At 45.7% G+C, this 15534-nt stretch overlaps 1 protein-coding gene across 3 annotated transcripts in view; it reads left to right on the forward strand.

Annotated features, from left to right (window-relative positions):
* Positions 1-598: 598 nt before the first annotated feature.
* CDH13 (cadherin 13) overlaps positions 599-15534 on the forward strand; it is a 977229-nt gene continuing 962293 nt past the window's right edge. For 2 of the 3 annotated variants that reach the window (XM_012648205.1, XM_012648204.1), the window contains exon 1: positions 775-942. Coding sequence is in view for 2 of the 3 variants with exons in the window: in XM_012648204.1 (XP_012503658.1) it covers positions 898-942 (45 nt within the window). In the remaining variant the exon portion in view is untranslated. Of the gene's footprint in view, positions 943-15534 lie in introns of all 3 variants that reach the window. The other variant, XM_012648206.1, reaches the window with a different exon arrangement.

Consider the following 15534-nt stretch of genomic DNA (forward strand, 5'->3'; position numbering starts at 1 on the left):
AGGAAAGGCAGACCTACATGTCCCTCTCACCCTCATTCCCAAAGCACCCCACTTATAAAATCCCTTGAGCAGTGGTTTCCAATGTTCTGAGTCCCTAGGAGTAGATCAGAGCTTCTGAAAGGTCACATCTACATAGAAAAAAAGGTTTCCTCAAATCAAGGTCTCAGCTTTGGTGCCAGATGCACATTTGTGGAGTAGGTGGCCAGTCAGACTTTCACCTGAGCAGTTAATAAAATCTATTGCCCCTTGATGGATTTTTTTTCCCTCCAAGCTAGAATTGATCTGTCTCCTTTGTGATTTGTGAGATGGCAGGGAAACACCAAACCCCATCATGACTTGGGCCACATTGGGGGGAAAAAAAAGAAAAAAAGAAAAAAAACCAAAACACTGCCAAGTCTTTTCAGGCGTAGAAAGGGCTGGAACTGCGGGGGTCATTTTATTTGATTTATTGGAAATAAAGTGGATCTTATTAACATTTTAATAAAGAGAATCTTTTTGCACTAGGCTGGAAGTGGCCGCCAGTCCCCGGTGTAATTCCATTCTCTGGAAAAGTGGAATCGGCTGGCATTGCCCAGCGTGATTTGTGAGGCTGGGCCCCAACAGTCCAAAGAAGCAAATGGGCTGCCACCTCCTCGGGGCTCGCTCTTCTCGAGGTGCTCACCCCGTATCTGCCATGCAAAACGAGGGAGCTTTATGAAGGAATCCGTCTTGTAAAGCCATTGGTCCTGGTCATCAGCCTCTACCCAATGCTTTCGTGATGCTGCTGCTGATCTATTTGGGAAGTTGGCTGGCTGGCGAGGCAGAGCCTCTCCTCAAAGCCTGGCTCCCACGGAAAATATGCTCAGTGCAGCCGCGTGCATGAATGAAAACGCCGCCGGGCGCTTCTAGTCGGGCAAAATGCAGCCGAGAACTCCGCTCCTTGTGTGCGTTCTCCTGTCCCAGGTAGGGAAGAGGGGCTGCCGGGCGCGCTCCGCGCCCCGTTTCTGCATTCCTGTCGCCCGGCATCGGCTGGGCGAGGGGGGTTTCGGGGGATGGGGGGCTCCGGGCGCGGCGGCGAAGACAGACCGGGGCTCGGCAGAGAGGTCATTGCCAGCGCAGAGATCCTTGGGGACCCTGGCTTCCCACCTTCCCACTCTGGCTTGCGTGTGTGTGTGTGTGTGTGTGTGTGTGTGTACGTTCGGGGGAGGAGGAGAGAGATTCCTAGTCCTTTTTTTGCAAGCTGGGGCGACATTCTCGCCTACATCAAGTGGGGTAACTTTGGTTCGCCTCCTCCAGAGGCTCGGTGCATCGGAGAAAGACTCAGTTGGAGGCGACTCCAACGAGTAGCGGTTACTCCAACCCAGCGTTCAGCAGCGGAAGCGCTGCTCGGGTCTGGATTGCGGGCTGCGGGGCTAGAGAGGCCGAGCTGGCATCGCTGACTTCCCGGGGCGCCCGGGCCCCCGTGCCCAGCCCGGCGGAGCGCTGGAAGGCGCCGCGGGCCGGCGGAGAGCCGCAGCCCGGCTGCTGCTGTCGCTCAAAGGCGCTGGCGCCGGCCGCGCCCGCATCAGGGTCCTTTCCCTCCCAAACCCCGGGCCCAGAAGGGCTGGAGCGCGTCCCCTGCCAGGGCGCAGGCCCCAACCCCCAGCCCCCCGCGCACCCATTGTCCAGCCAGCTGGAGCTCCGGCCCGAGCCCGGGCTGCTGCCTCTGCTGCCTTCCTTGGGCGGGAGCGGAGCGCAGAGAAAAGTTCAAGCCTTGCCCACCCGGGCTGCAGCTGCCTGTTAACCCTAGGAGCGCTGCTGCGCGAGGGAAGGACCAGCCAACCAGGAGAGGGAGGTGAAGGAGCCGCGGTCCTCCAGCGATCACCTCTGCAGCTAGATCTCTGGAAGTTTGCATGCAGGAAAGCAGTGCTCCGAGGCTAGGCCTGAGGTGCTGGCGACTGAGGGGCACACCTTGCCCTGCTCTGGGTGGTTTATGAGAGCTCCCTGACCCAGACCCCAAGGCCTCCTTGGCAGCCTCTGCGACTTGGAGTGAGCTGGTAGGCTACAAGTGGGTGGATAAGAGCAGGGGAGGGCCAGGCAGACAGTAGGGAAAGGGACAGGGAGTAGCTAGGAATGGGTGTTGAGTTCCTGGCCAGGACTCCTGGGTGCCAGGGAAAGAGACACAGGTGTGAACTTGTGGGTGAGAGGAAGGGGAAGGCAGTTAGGGTCCCAGGCAGGGACTGGCTGGGATCAGCAGATACGGTGCAGCCTTCTAAGGGGAGACCTGTGCTGGATCAATGTTGGGGTTAGACTTTGGAAATGGGCCAGCAACTCAGAAATGCAGTGACCATGGGATGACTCAAAGAAGGGGGTAGGTGATAGCTCCAGGGGCAGATTAAGGTGTGAGACCACTTGCCTACCCCTGACTTCTTTCTTCCCTGGATGCACAACCCCTATTAAGGACTGCCCAGTACCAGCTCCTCTTGTACAGGGCTTTGCTCGTTGATTATCTTGGGTTTTCTACATCCTTGAGTCCTGCCATGGATCCTATGCTTGGCTGTGAACCAGTTTTCCAGATTTCCTGCGCTCTATCCCTAAGGCTGTTTGTGTGTACATATATCGCAATTTAGCAAGGTGGTTCAGAGCATGCCTCAGACAAAAAGGATTCAGACAGATCCTTTCTGCCATACACTAGTGGTACCCCCTTGGCAAGTTGCTTAACCTCTTTGAACTTTCAGGTTCTCCACTGTAAAATAATCTACCACCCTTCTTAGGACTGCTGGGTGGGGAAGATTGCATTCAACAGGATGCCCTAGGTAATGCATTGACACAGGGTGTGCCACCCTGGGGGCTGTCTGTGTCTGGAAGCACTTCCCATTGCCTTATCCAGGACTTTATAGGCCTCCTCCTCTCAGCATGCTTCAGCCTCGGCTCAGATTCCAGGGCTTGCCCAAAGTGATGCCTTCTTTAGAGCAAAACAGACCACATTACAGTGCCCTGCGATCTTCATGGACTAGAGGGCTTTGCTCATGGTACCTTTGGCAAAGCAACTGGTGTCTCCTCACCCAGGGTGTCTGGTTCTGAAGGTTCATTCTATTTAGAAGAGGGGAGTAGAGTTTTTACTGTGAATCGAATTGCTTGCCCTGAGAGGCTTATTTCTCTATTCAATTGTTATGCATAATCAGAGCAAATGTCCACATTAGGGTAGTAATTGATATCCTGGTAGCAATAGTACCTCACAGAAAAATCATTTCAAGGCAATCGAGTTAACCAGCAATAGGTTCAAGTGCAGAGCTCTGTGTGCCATAGAAAAAAAGTGGCAAAAGTCTTGGAGCCTTTGAGCCAACAAGCAAAAACAAAACTTTCCTGAGGCAGAGAGAAAACAGAAGAAAGGGAAAAACAATGTAATAAAGCAAATTAGTCACTAGGCCCTGGTGGTGCTCAGACAAGCCTGTGTTTTTTTCCACCACAGTTGTAATGCTCTGGGTCTGGCTTTGGAAGCCATCAATCTCTGTAAGCTCATTGGCTCTGTTGCCATTTTAGGTATTTTGGTAGGAGACAAGGAATTCTAAGCAACAATGGCTGGAAGCTGGCAAAGTTGAACAGGCACCTCTCCTTTCCCCTCGGGTGTTTTGGGAAAGTCTATCCCAGAAGTGGCCTCTGGAATTTGGCTACAACAAATAATGAATGTGAAACAAATCAAGAGAAACATGAGCTAGAAATTCCACTGTAAATATGATTCTCCACCTATCTGGGTAGCACTTATGACTAACCAAAACTTCCAACAATGAACCAGTAATCCCCCAAGAATTAGGATTTTAGGGAGTGGTTCAGGCTTGGAGAGCAGTCACTTGGGAGTGACTAAAAATGTTCCATGGAATTCTGAGATTTTGATTTAAAGTGGGGAGTTCTCTCTTAGAGTTGGAATATTGATTTTCAGGATTTTAAATGAGAATCACTGTCTTCTAGTGCTCCCACAAATTCTTATGTTTCAAGAGCGGTATTTGCAGACCCTTACTGATGAGGAGAAAAGACTCCGAGTTGTAGAATGCACCCTCCACTCCACCATGGGTCAGCACATGGCAGCCTTTAAGATTTCAAAAGCACTTGGGAAACAGATACAAGTGGTGAAAGGAATCAAAGGGGTAGACTTCACCTGTCTGAACAGTTGTTTTTTTTTTTTTCAGTAAGTCCCAAAAGAGATTTAATAAACTATAAAGCTGAATATGGGATGTGGAATTTATGTAATTCCACAGTCTATATTAAAAGCCCCAACAGTCATCTTAGCTGATCTCTCCTACTCTGCCTCCCTCCCTTCTCCCCTTTTCTATCTTTAGCCCTTGGGTTTTCCATTAACTAAAATCTATTTCCTTCTATAAGCATCCTCTATGTAGTACAGTGAAATTGTCCAACAAACCAATGTACCCAATAACTGCATTATCTAAAAGTGCCAGCATTTGGATGTGTAAATTGAATCTCAATCTGAAGTCCACTGTTTAGGTTAAAGTATAGCTCGGTTGTTGAGAATATCCTTCCTTCTTTCCTTCCAAAAATGCAGTTGCTTGGGGAGTCCAATTAATTTCAATTTAGAGGAATATAAGGAAAAGGACAACCTGTGGATTGAAGTCACACCTAATTGACAGTTATATCATCTAAATAGACAATATTCTGTGTGTGTGTGTGTGTACATCTATGTATGTTTTGAACTTCTTTTAATACCTGCTGAAAAATTTCTCCAGAAGAGGGCTCCATCCACAGCATTACAACATTCTGAATCTACAGCTCATATTTTAAAGAACTTCAGTATAGCAGCTCCATCAAAACAAAACTATTCTCCTTATTTCAAATTATTTGCTTCAAGCTTCTCAAAATGAGAAGTTGTGACATTTTCCCATTGTCTTCCCTTCTTTATTTCTTTCTTCCTTTCCCCCTATTGCAATTGGTTCTCTTCTATTTTATTCTTCGACTCTGTAGCCCCTTTGAGTTTTAGAGCAGGGAAAATTTCAAAGACCTTTGTAGACAATGCATATGGAATGTGAGGAAGTTCCGAAATTTCCTGGCATTTGACTTCGGTTGGACCTGGTTTTATTCTTTAGGCAGCCAAAAGGCAGGAACAGTTCTGCCTGTGAAAGGAGATAATCTTTCCCATGAGATAACTACCCAGAAGGGTGAGCATGAGCCAGATCCACTCATGCTCTGACACCAGTTGAAAAGGAGAGGGAAATATCAGTCTGTCACACAATTACAATAATCAGTTGGGCAGAATCAAATCAAGTGACCAGTGGTTTTGGCATTTTCTCCAGTTAGCTGTCGGCAAGGTGCCCACACACCTGTGAGAATCTGACCCTCCTGAAGGATGCTGCCAGTACAATTCCCCACGGCCTGTCCACCTGGGGACCCTGCCCGGGCAGACTGCACAATGACTGCCTGGACTACAGGGTCCCTGTACCTTCAGCGGGCACTCAGTGGTGGCCTTATCCTAGAATTAGAGTGAAAAGTCATCTTTCTCTGCTGAGGGAGGCAGCTAAAGGAGGCCTAGAGCAGAGAAGAAATAACATTTCAAACTTGAAGTGCCTACTGAATCAGGGTCTATGGAGGTGACTGGGTCACCTCGAGGCTTAGCAGATTGAACCTTGAGACATCTGCTTGGTGGTAATGAAACTCATCTATCCCAACCCTGAAACTCTCACAGAGGTTGAAAAGTAGCAACCACAGGCCAAATTTAGCCATGAATGTACTTTGTTTGGATCAAATGTTTTGAAAAGTGGGAAATTGTACATTAACAATAATAAAATATAAGCAACCCATTGCTTCAGGTATAATAGTTACACCCAGAGAAGTGACACACTGCAGTTCTGAGTCAATGTGAGCCCTGATACACCATAGTGTTGGTACACCTAAAACATCATCAGGCATCGACAGCCCAGGGGTTCTGGGACCACTGGGACCATACGTAATAGGCCTGCATGCCCTGTACGTAGTGTTCTACCAAAAGCATCACTGCCCTTAGAGTACAGTAACACCTGGGGCATCCTCATTCTAAGAGTGTTGCTCATGGACTGTATAGACATAACCAGAACATCACAGTATCTTACTATACTTAGACTTGCAAGGGACTCTGGGAACACTGAGCTAATACTCAGAGCTTTTGTAACTTCAGGATAATGTTACATCCATAGCTTTGCCACCTAGAGAATTCTTATGCATAGGACGCTGTCACACCTAGCACTGTCCTGGAGCTTGTGTGATGTTTTTGTATCTGTTTTTCACGGTTAATACCCACCACAGTTCTACATACAGTGTTAATGCTGCAATTAATGCTCTCTGGCTCTGTAAATACTAGACTAATGTCTGCTCCATCCCATACCAGCAGGTAGGCTTCGGATGATTCCTGTTTTCCATAGCTACAGACCTCAAGGATCAGGGTAAATATAACTATGTACACATATTAAAAAAGTGATTGTTTTTCCTCTGCCAGTTGCCAATAAAAGTCAAATTCTTGAAAATTAACATTAGCAATAGGCACGTTTTGACATGTCATGTCTCATTTCAAAGACACCAATGAACGTTACCCGATCTGCTGCAGAGGCACAAAGACCCTGTGTCTCCTAGCTGCACGGAGGCCGGGCTGGGGTGTAGGGCAGCAGCTGCTCAGCTGACAACAGCCCTGCCACATGCCTGGGCAGGGCCCGGAAGTGAGCTCAGCCTCTCAGGAGCCCCGGGACTGTGTGAAGGAATGTGGCAGCCTCCATCCTTGCCTTACTGCGCCTTCAGGCCAACTTCTCTTTCTTTGGAGATGGCAGGGAACTGTTTTTCTGGGTTGTGTGCTGCAGGAAAGAGGTGGTGGCTGCAAATGCCTGAAGCTTGAGTTTCTGTGATAATCTCCCTGTGGCTGGATCAACGTAGGGGCTGCGGAAAGTTGCTTGTCCCTGCCAACAGAACCCATAGCTGACTCGGGCCAGACTGGCTTCCCCTCAACTGCCATAAGCTGTCAGGCATCTGGGATCATCTAACTCAAGGGTTGCAAATTATGGCCTGTGGGCCAATTCCTGCCTGCAGCCTGTTTTTATAAATAGTTTTATTGGATCATAGCCACACCTATTCATTTATATAATTATTTATGGCTGTTTTTGTGCTATAACAACAGAGTTGAGACTGTCTGGCCCCCAAAGGTAAAAATATTTACTCTTTGGCCCTGTATAGAAAAAGTTTGCTGACCTCTGATCTAACTCAAAATTACAGCCAAAGAAGCTGTAAGAAGTCTTCTTAAAGGGGTGTGGGTGTGAGGGGTTTGACCATTAGGGATTGTCCCTCCCAGGCCCCAGGCATGTGAGCAGCTTGACTTCAGGGAGGTTCAGCTGGGACCAAATGGCTTCAGTAAATATCTACAATGTCTGTGGAGGACCTACTGTGTTCCAGGCACCATCTCTATGTTCAGGATACAGCTGCTAATATGGCAGACTCTGTCTCTGCTCTCTTGGGCTCAGAGCCTGGCACACGGGATCAATATCAATTAATGAATAATTTAAAGTGGAGACAACCGCTATGAAGGAAATACAGTTGTGTGAGGTCATGCCATTCTAAATAATTTGCTTGTCTGTTCTTTGTCTTTCTCCCCTGATGAAATATAAGCTCTATTATGGCATATCTCATGGTCCAATTTGTTCAATTCTGTATCCTCAGGGCCTAGAACAGTGCCTGGCACATAGTAGGTACTCAGCAAACATGAATGAACAAATGAATGAGTGAATGAATGAATATAAGAAAGGCATCAGGTCTAGGTGAAGGATCTAGGAGGCTTCTCTGACAACCTGATACTTGAACCCAAATCTGGAGAAGTAGTAGGGCTTGCAGATAAAGGCACACTAGAGGGTGTATACGGGGAAAGGCATTCCAGGCAGAAAGCACAGCCTGGATGAAGCCTCTGTGCAGGAGGAAACACCACACAGCCCAGGCAGTGGTGTGATGTGTGGCTGGGAAGTGCCAGAGCCAATGGGGCTTTGTCACCCACTGCAAGGATTTTGGTGTTTGCCTCGGAGCAGTGGGCAGCCATTGAAGATAATAAGGGGAGGCTGTGGATTGACATGATCAGACTTCCATTTTGGAAAGGTCATTCTGGCTGCAGTGTAGCGAATGGGTTGGAGGTGGGTATGAGTGGAAGTGAGAAGCCAGTCTAAGCCTGAGACTCTGGAGTGATGGTGCAGAGACAGTGCAGATGAGAGTAGATACAACCTACTCAGATAATACAAAAGACATTTAGGCAGAGAACTTGACAGGCTTTGATGGTGGCTGGTTTGGAGATGGCAGGATAAGGGACGGGGAAGGGTTCAGGATGCCTGCTTGAGTTCTGACTCTTCCAATTGGCAGGAGGCTGGAGCCATTTGCCCAAACAAGGAACCCAGGTGTTTGACATTGTAAACAGGGTCCGAGGGCCCATTTCTGTGAGAGTGGAAGCCAGCTGTAGTAATGCTTCTGGGAGAGGCACCTGGGGCTCCCATCACACTGTTCCAACAGATCCAGTCCATGCTTGCTTCTGGAATGGGACTGCAGGGGCCTGAAAATGCCCTTGACTAGAGTAACCAAAATCAAATTTTTCATGCAAAAGATATTTGAGAGGAAACATTGCCAAGCCCTTTAATCATTTCTTGAACATTCAATCAGCAGCACTGGAAATATTCCTTACATGAAGCAAATAATCTACTACTTTCAGCAATCAATTTGCGAATGCTAACAAGCCCTTGTCTTAGCATCTTGCATATAGCCTTGGTGACTCTTGTGCTTCTAGGCATGGTAGCAGAATAATCAACTGGGTGCCAGGCAGTGGTGTGTGGGTAAATGTTTAACAAATGGCTTTCTCTAAAAAAAACCCCAAACCAAACAATAAAACCCAAACCCAAGCCAAGACACAACCACATAATTTGTAGTGTTTGCCAATTTCTGTGGTGTAAATATTCCAACCATGGGCAATTTCAATCCACCAAACTTAGAGATTCCTAAAAATGTAACAGTGGGCTCTTGCAAGCTGGTACCAACTGGCTCCAGCACACCAGGGACCTGGATCCTATTTCCAGTTGTCTTTCTCACTTATGCTGTGACCTTCAGCAGAGCAGCTTCAGTTTTCCCATTTATAAAATGGATCAAATTACCATGAGATTCAAATGGATAAAAAGATGTTAAAATGCAGGGAAGTCTAATTTGCTGCACACAGATTATCAAGATCATTATTACCTACAAGGATACAGGTCCTCACAGCTCTTCCTTCAACCAGGATTCTATAGGTATCTAATTGGTCCCTGTAAAAATATTTGGTGAGTTTGATTCAGTCACTGAATGAAGTTTGATATATGAAAAACAGAGGCTGTACTTCTGCTCCTTGCAGTTCTGGGCACTTTTGCAGTTAAAAGGATTATTGTGTTCTGTAGCAGTATTCATTCTGAACTTGTCTATTCTACTTTCCTGCTGTTTTTCTCTTCTCTTCTTCCTGCTTCCCTCAAAAAGATATTTGGTGAGAGCTATATGCCAGGCACTCAACCAGGCACTTCCTCCTCTGTGGGAGATGTCAGTACAGTTATCCCCTTTTAACAGATGGAGAAAGTGAAGAGTTTTAGGACCTGGTGCAAGATCACAGAATCACAAGTGCCTCTCTGGTGCCTCGCTGGTGTGTGAGCTTTCATCTGTGAGGGCGGAGCCTGCCTGGCGGATGCCTTCACTCATGCACTAAGAATTTATTGAGGCATTTGGGGAATTCACAGGTAAATGAGACAGACATAACTCCTGCTCTCATGGAGCTTACAGTCTAGTGAGGGTAGCTGATAAGAAAGAAGGAAATAAATAGCTGAAATAAGGATGAATTTGGCAATTGTTATAATAGGAAACAATAGGGACTAAACTAGACCGAAGGACGGGCAGCTGTTGTGCCCTCTCTCCCTTCCATCTCTCCTCCCTCCCTCTCTCTTTCCTCCATCATTTCTTTTTTCTTCCTGTACTTTTTAATACCTACCAAGTGTCAAGAATGCTGCTAATCTGGGAATCCAGAGATGAATACAACAGTCCTGGCCCTCAACAGGAAATGCGCTGGAGCAGAATTAGGGCCTGCAAGCTGCAGGGACCCAGAGGAGCTGGTGCCCTGAACTGCTCAGGGGAGTTGGAGAGACTTCTGAGTCCTTGAGAAGTGAGTCTGAATCCTGGCCCAGCCATTTACATGCTGTGTTACCTCAGACAAGTTACTTTATTTACCTCCTTTTCTGTTTTCCCCTGTGTTTAAGCAAATAAGGAGAGGGAATATCTATGCCTGACCTGTAGGGTTTCTGTGAAGATTAAATAAATATATGCTAATGACATCATCCTATGACTGGCATCCACTTAAGAAATGTTGGTTGTATTAATTTTCCCCCACTGTGCTCCAAGGAAGTTTATGGTCTGGAGGTACCATGGGACCTTGACCTTAAGGGGACAAATGACTGAGTAGTTTATAATGCAGGAATATTAAATAAATAAATAAATAAATAAAGTTTGCTCCCTAGGGAAGGATTAGCCAGTTCCCATATTGGTAGGTCCCCAAATATTGCTCTCTTGGGGATTTCATGCCTCATAAAATCATCTGATCTGGTGGCATCTTTTCTTTTGGATGTATCTGCCCAGCAGCTGTTCCCAGGAGGCTTTATTAGGGCAGCGTGTATATGTGTGCATGTGTGTGTGTGTGCCAGTGCCCTGAGCACTTATTGTTATTATTTAAAATACTTCAAAATAACTACAGTTTACTAAAGCTGCTGTGTGCCAGTTACATACATTATCTCAAATCCTTGCTGCAGCCATTAGAGGCTTATTCTCAGTTCTTATTTGATGAAAAGAAGTTCCCCGTGGTCGAGTCATTTGCCAAGGCCACATGGCCACTAAAAACTTGCACCAGGGTTTGAACCTGTGCATTTTTGATTCCTGTGCCTGTGTACTTTCCTCTATCTTACACTAGTGCATAAAAGCTTCCTTTCTCACTCACATTACTCCCTACTCCCCCCACCCCAATCCCCTGCCTTGTCTATTTTGTTCTCTGACTCTCCTGAAGTCAAAATGGCTGCTGAGACGGCCTCATTTTTGAGTTGCTGGTCTCTAAAAGTGGGTCTGGGCCCTGGACCACCTATCTGGGTTACTGGTTACAATCTTCAAAACTGGGTTAGCCCATGGTTATTTGTGTTCTTTCTCTCTGAGTCCTTGCTCTTGACCAGGGCCAAACAACCCACCCACACTGCGTACTTCCCACAGCAAGAACGGCCATCGCAGTAAGAATGGCTGCGCAGATGCCAGGACCCAGCTTGGGTGTGGTTCATCTGCAGTTTCAGATACCCAGGAGAATTCTTTGGCAGTTTCCTGCTGGCTGCTGCCAGCCGGATGGCATTCTTCCCCAGGAGCGCCAAGAAACTCCATTGTCTAATCCAGTGCCTCCTGCATGCTACTATCTGTAACGTTTTTCCCAATCCAAAAGAAAATGAGAAATATACAGCCTTTAGCTATATAGACACATGGATCTATAGTGCGTTGCAATTGGACGGAATCTAACTTGAAGTTTACTTCTGTTTTACCAAAACAGTTTTTTTCCTTTTAATTTAATTTAAATGCCTTAGTCAGGGTATCCATTGATTCAACAAACATTTGCTGAGTGCTTCCTATGTGCCAAGCACTGTTTTGCATACTGGCCAGAGAGTGGTGAGCACCTCCTGGGCCCTCAAGGAGCCTGTCCTGGTGGGTGGACTCTCCTCCTTTGCCTGCCCCTCATCAAGTCACTCTGCACAGTGGCCTTGCTTTTCTGTCTCTTTCAGAATGCTTGTATCTGTGCATCTCATCCGTACAGTCCATATTTGATTAACATTCATTTAATGAAAATTTATTGTGAGCAGACTAATCTCAAGCATGATGCTGGACACCAGGGTATGCAGAAGTGATTAAGAAAGATTGCCTTCCTTCATGAAATCTGCCTTCTAGTAGGGGAGAAAGACAATAAACAAGAAAAATAAGTAAATATGACAGTTTGCATAGTGATAGTGCTATGAAGAAAACATTCAAATGGGATAGACAGTGTTGCTCTGAGCTTGTCCACTACCTTCTCATGGATGGAGGGTTCTTTGTTTTGATGCAATGACCTTTACACATTTTAGGGATGAAATGTCTTATGGTTTGTGAAATGAAGTTGGCAATAAATAGGGGGTATTTTTGTCCTTACTGATAAAGTGTGGTTGGCCAACTTTTGTCCATTCTTCATTTTTTGTTTTTGCTGAAATTTTATTCTTGGAAATTAAAAAATATGGCAATCAATGATTTAAATCAGCGGTAGGTAATCTTTCTGTAAAGGTCTATATATAAGTATGTGGTTTCTCTGGCAACTACCTCAGCTCTATCAGTGTAGCATAAAAGCAGCCACAGATAATATGTAAACAAATGGGCAGAGCTGGTTTCCAACAAAACTTAATTTACAAACACAGACACAGCTAGATTTGGCCCATAGGCTCTAGTTTGCCTGATCCAAACCATTAGCTACCTCATCACTTGGTCAAACTAGTTTAAAGCAGAGGATGGGTCAGAGGCCAGAGAGGGAGACCAGGCATTTCCTTTGGCCTTTGCTGCCACAAGAATCATGGTACTTCTTTAGGGCCACATATCACTGGATTATTCTCATTAAATTTGATCAAGGTAAGGATGCTGTTAGTCAACTATGGAACATAATTCTCCTACCAGCTCTAAAATGTATAATAATTTAGCTTTTGTAGTAATTATCTGGACCATAATTCCTGGGCTTCCTTGCTACCCAAAGGTGGCAAGACACTGTGCCCTGGATTGAGTTCCTCCAAACAGTGATGGAAGCACAAGCTTGGGTGCAGGAGATTAACTTGGGAGACGATCCCAGGGCCTAGAAGTGAGGGAGTGGAGAGAGTGAGACAAGAAAGAAGGAAAGCCAATAAGCCAATAAAGAATGTGTCAGTGAGCTGGTCACTGTCATGGGAAACTGGGCCTCATTGCTGCTGGAGTTCTGTGGAAGAACCATATAAAACTCCTTTCACAATAATCCTTCTGTGGGACAGGTGGCTGGAGGTACATTCACTGATGCTAATCTTCTGTTGGTCAGGAACGACCCCTGCCACCATTAACTCCCCTGTGCTAAGGCTTTGCTGGTACAGAGGAGCAGCCATGGGTTTGGAAGGGTCCTGAGTAGGAAAATGGAGAGACACGGCAGGTTCTTGGACTGGCAGGATATGCCCTGGGTAGGGCATAAGTATATGAGACTCCAGTTGCCACCATTACACGTTACTAGAAACTTCCTCAGTAGAACTCATAATAACAGAGTTATGGTGGTAGTTGTTTTTAAAACCTTCCAAATTTGGTTATGCACCCACCTGCAGATATCCTCTTTCCCACTAGATGGTACCAGTATGCCAAAGCCCTGGAATGCTACCTTAGGGCCTCATTTTTGACTTGGAATATATTCCCACTACTTTTGAACAATTAATGAATAAGCCAGTTGAGGTCAAAGGAGCGTATTATGAGCGTTTTAGGGTCAGGAGATGGGAGAAAAGTGGAGGTTGTCTAAACAGTTACCCTCTTTCACTCATTTAGTCATTTATCAACAAATATCACTCAGCACCCGCTAAGTGCTCTACACTCTTCTAGGCACTGGAAATACAGAAATGAAGTATACAGACCAAGTCCCTGCCCTGGTGAGCTTACATACGGAGGGAGGGAGAGACAATATAAAACAAACAGGTCTGTGATGTCTGTCAGGAGGTGATGAGTGCCATGCAGAATGAAAAGGCAGGCAAGGAGGTGGACGGGGTCAGGGAAAGGCCGGCGCTCTTGCCTGTTCTGCTGGCTGTAGGGTGAGAGATGATTTCCATCTGTTTCCTGAACCCAATTCTGCCACTCACCGACCTCTTATGATTACCCCTCATTTTGTTTATTTTCAAAATGAGACTATGAGCTTGTGGAGGGCAGAAATGGTGCTTGGCAAATGGGTGTTGACCAATTGGAGCCTACTGCACCCTAACACCTAACTCAGTAGACGGCTTGTTGGCTCATTTAATTTGTCTGGAATAATTCTGAATTGTTATTGTTGTCGACACACAATAGAGTTACATTTTACTCAGAGGTTAGGATCTAAAGTCAGGGTTTAAGGCAAACACAGAGTTATCATTAACCTTGAAATCTTTTATGCTACCCATTAAAGTGCAGTATGCGTGGTTTTGTGTATGTAACCCTGTACTGTAATCAATGTGGAACAATGTATAATGCATGCAGTAATGTACAGTGCATAATAAAGAATATATGCAAGATATAATTTTATAGCATTTAATTGCAGTGTTTATATTGTTCTTTTTCTTTCTCTTTTTGGTGGAAGAGCTAGATTTCCATTACCGAAATGTGCATATGATACAACTTCACTGTATTCATTTAAGCCAGATTCCTAATTGTACAATCCCCACCAGGTTGTGACTAAACAGGGCAAGAGAAATTTTGTCTATTGCATACTGTTCATCTTTGGATCCCCATTACCATTCTGATGCTTTGGGGCAGGGACTGTAAAATAGCAATAATATTTAATAGTAGTAGTAGTGGCAATGGCAGCTGACATCTATGTAGTGCTGACTGTGAGCTGGGCCTGGTGTGAATACTTCAGATGTGTTAATTAGTACATTTAATCCTCATAATGACTCTATGGAGTTATCTGCTATGGTTTTAATCCCATTTCACAGGTGGGGATACTCCAGGAGAACTAAATAAAAGAACTTAATAAAGATTTTGAGCTCTGGGGCTGAGATTCAGAGTCAAGACAGTTCCAGACACAAAAGGCCACATGTTGTGTGAGTCCATGAAAGGGAATGAATTGTCCAGAATAGGCAAGTCCATAGAGACAGAAAGCAGATGAGTAGATGTCTAGGGCTGAGGGGAAGAGGTATGGGGAATGACTGCTAATGGGTATGGGATTTCTTTGGGGATGATGAAAATGTTCTGGAACTATAATAGATAAATGGTGATGATTGCACAATTCTGTGACTATACCAAAAACCACAGAATTGTATGCCTTAATAGGGTGAGCATTATAGCATGTTAAATATGTCTCAATAAAGCTATTATTGAATAGAAAAACAAGCAAACCATGGGCAGTTCAACCTCAGAGCACCTGCATGCTTCATCCTGAGCCCAAATAACCCTTCCTGTGGTGCTCACCTTGGTGCTGGGGCCATTGTGCTTGCTTCATTACTTGCTTTACTATATTAACCCAGCTTCTCATCCAATGGGCCCTGTTGTCCACTCTAATCAGAGAGCAGAAAGCTGTGGTAGAAAGATACTGAGAAACTTGGGTTTGGCAAATGGCAGTGCCAGGATTTAGACCCAGGCTGTTTGAGGCCTGAATCACACTCTTTGGGGATACACTGGTTCTCACATGCATCTCACTCATTGAAAGCAACCTGTGTGGTCTGGAGCTGCAGGTAACTTTGGCCCATTAGACATGAAGCAGTAGTTCTTCACTTTTGTTTACTGATTTGTAAAGTGCATTAAGAAACATCTTTGTCTCCCTGGTTATTATTCCCA

Source organism: Propithecus coquereli, unplaced genomic scaffold, assembly GCF_000956105.1.
Source record: "Propithecus coquereli isolate 6110/MARCELLA unplaced genomic scaffold, Pcoq_1.0 Scaffold280, whole genome shotgun sequence".
NCBI lineage: Eukaryota > Metazoa > Chordata > Mammalia > Primates > Indriidae > Propithecus > Propithecus coquereli.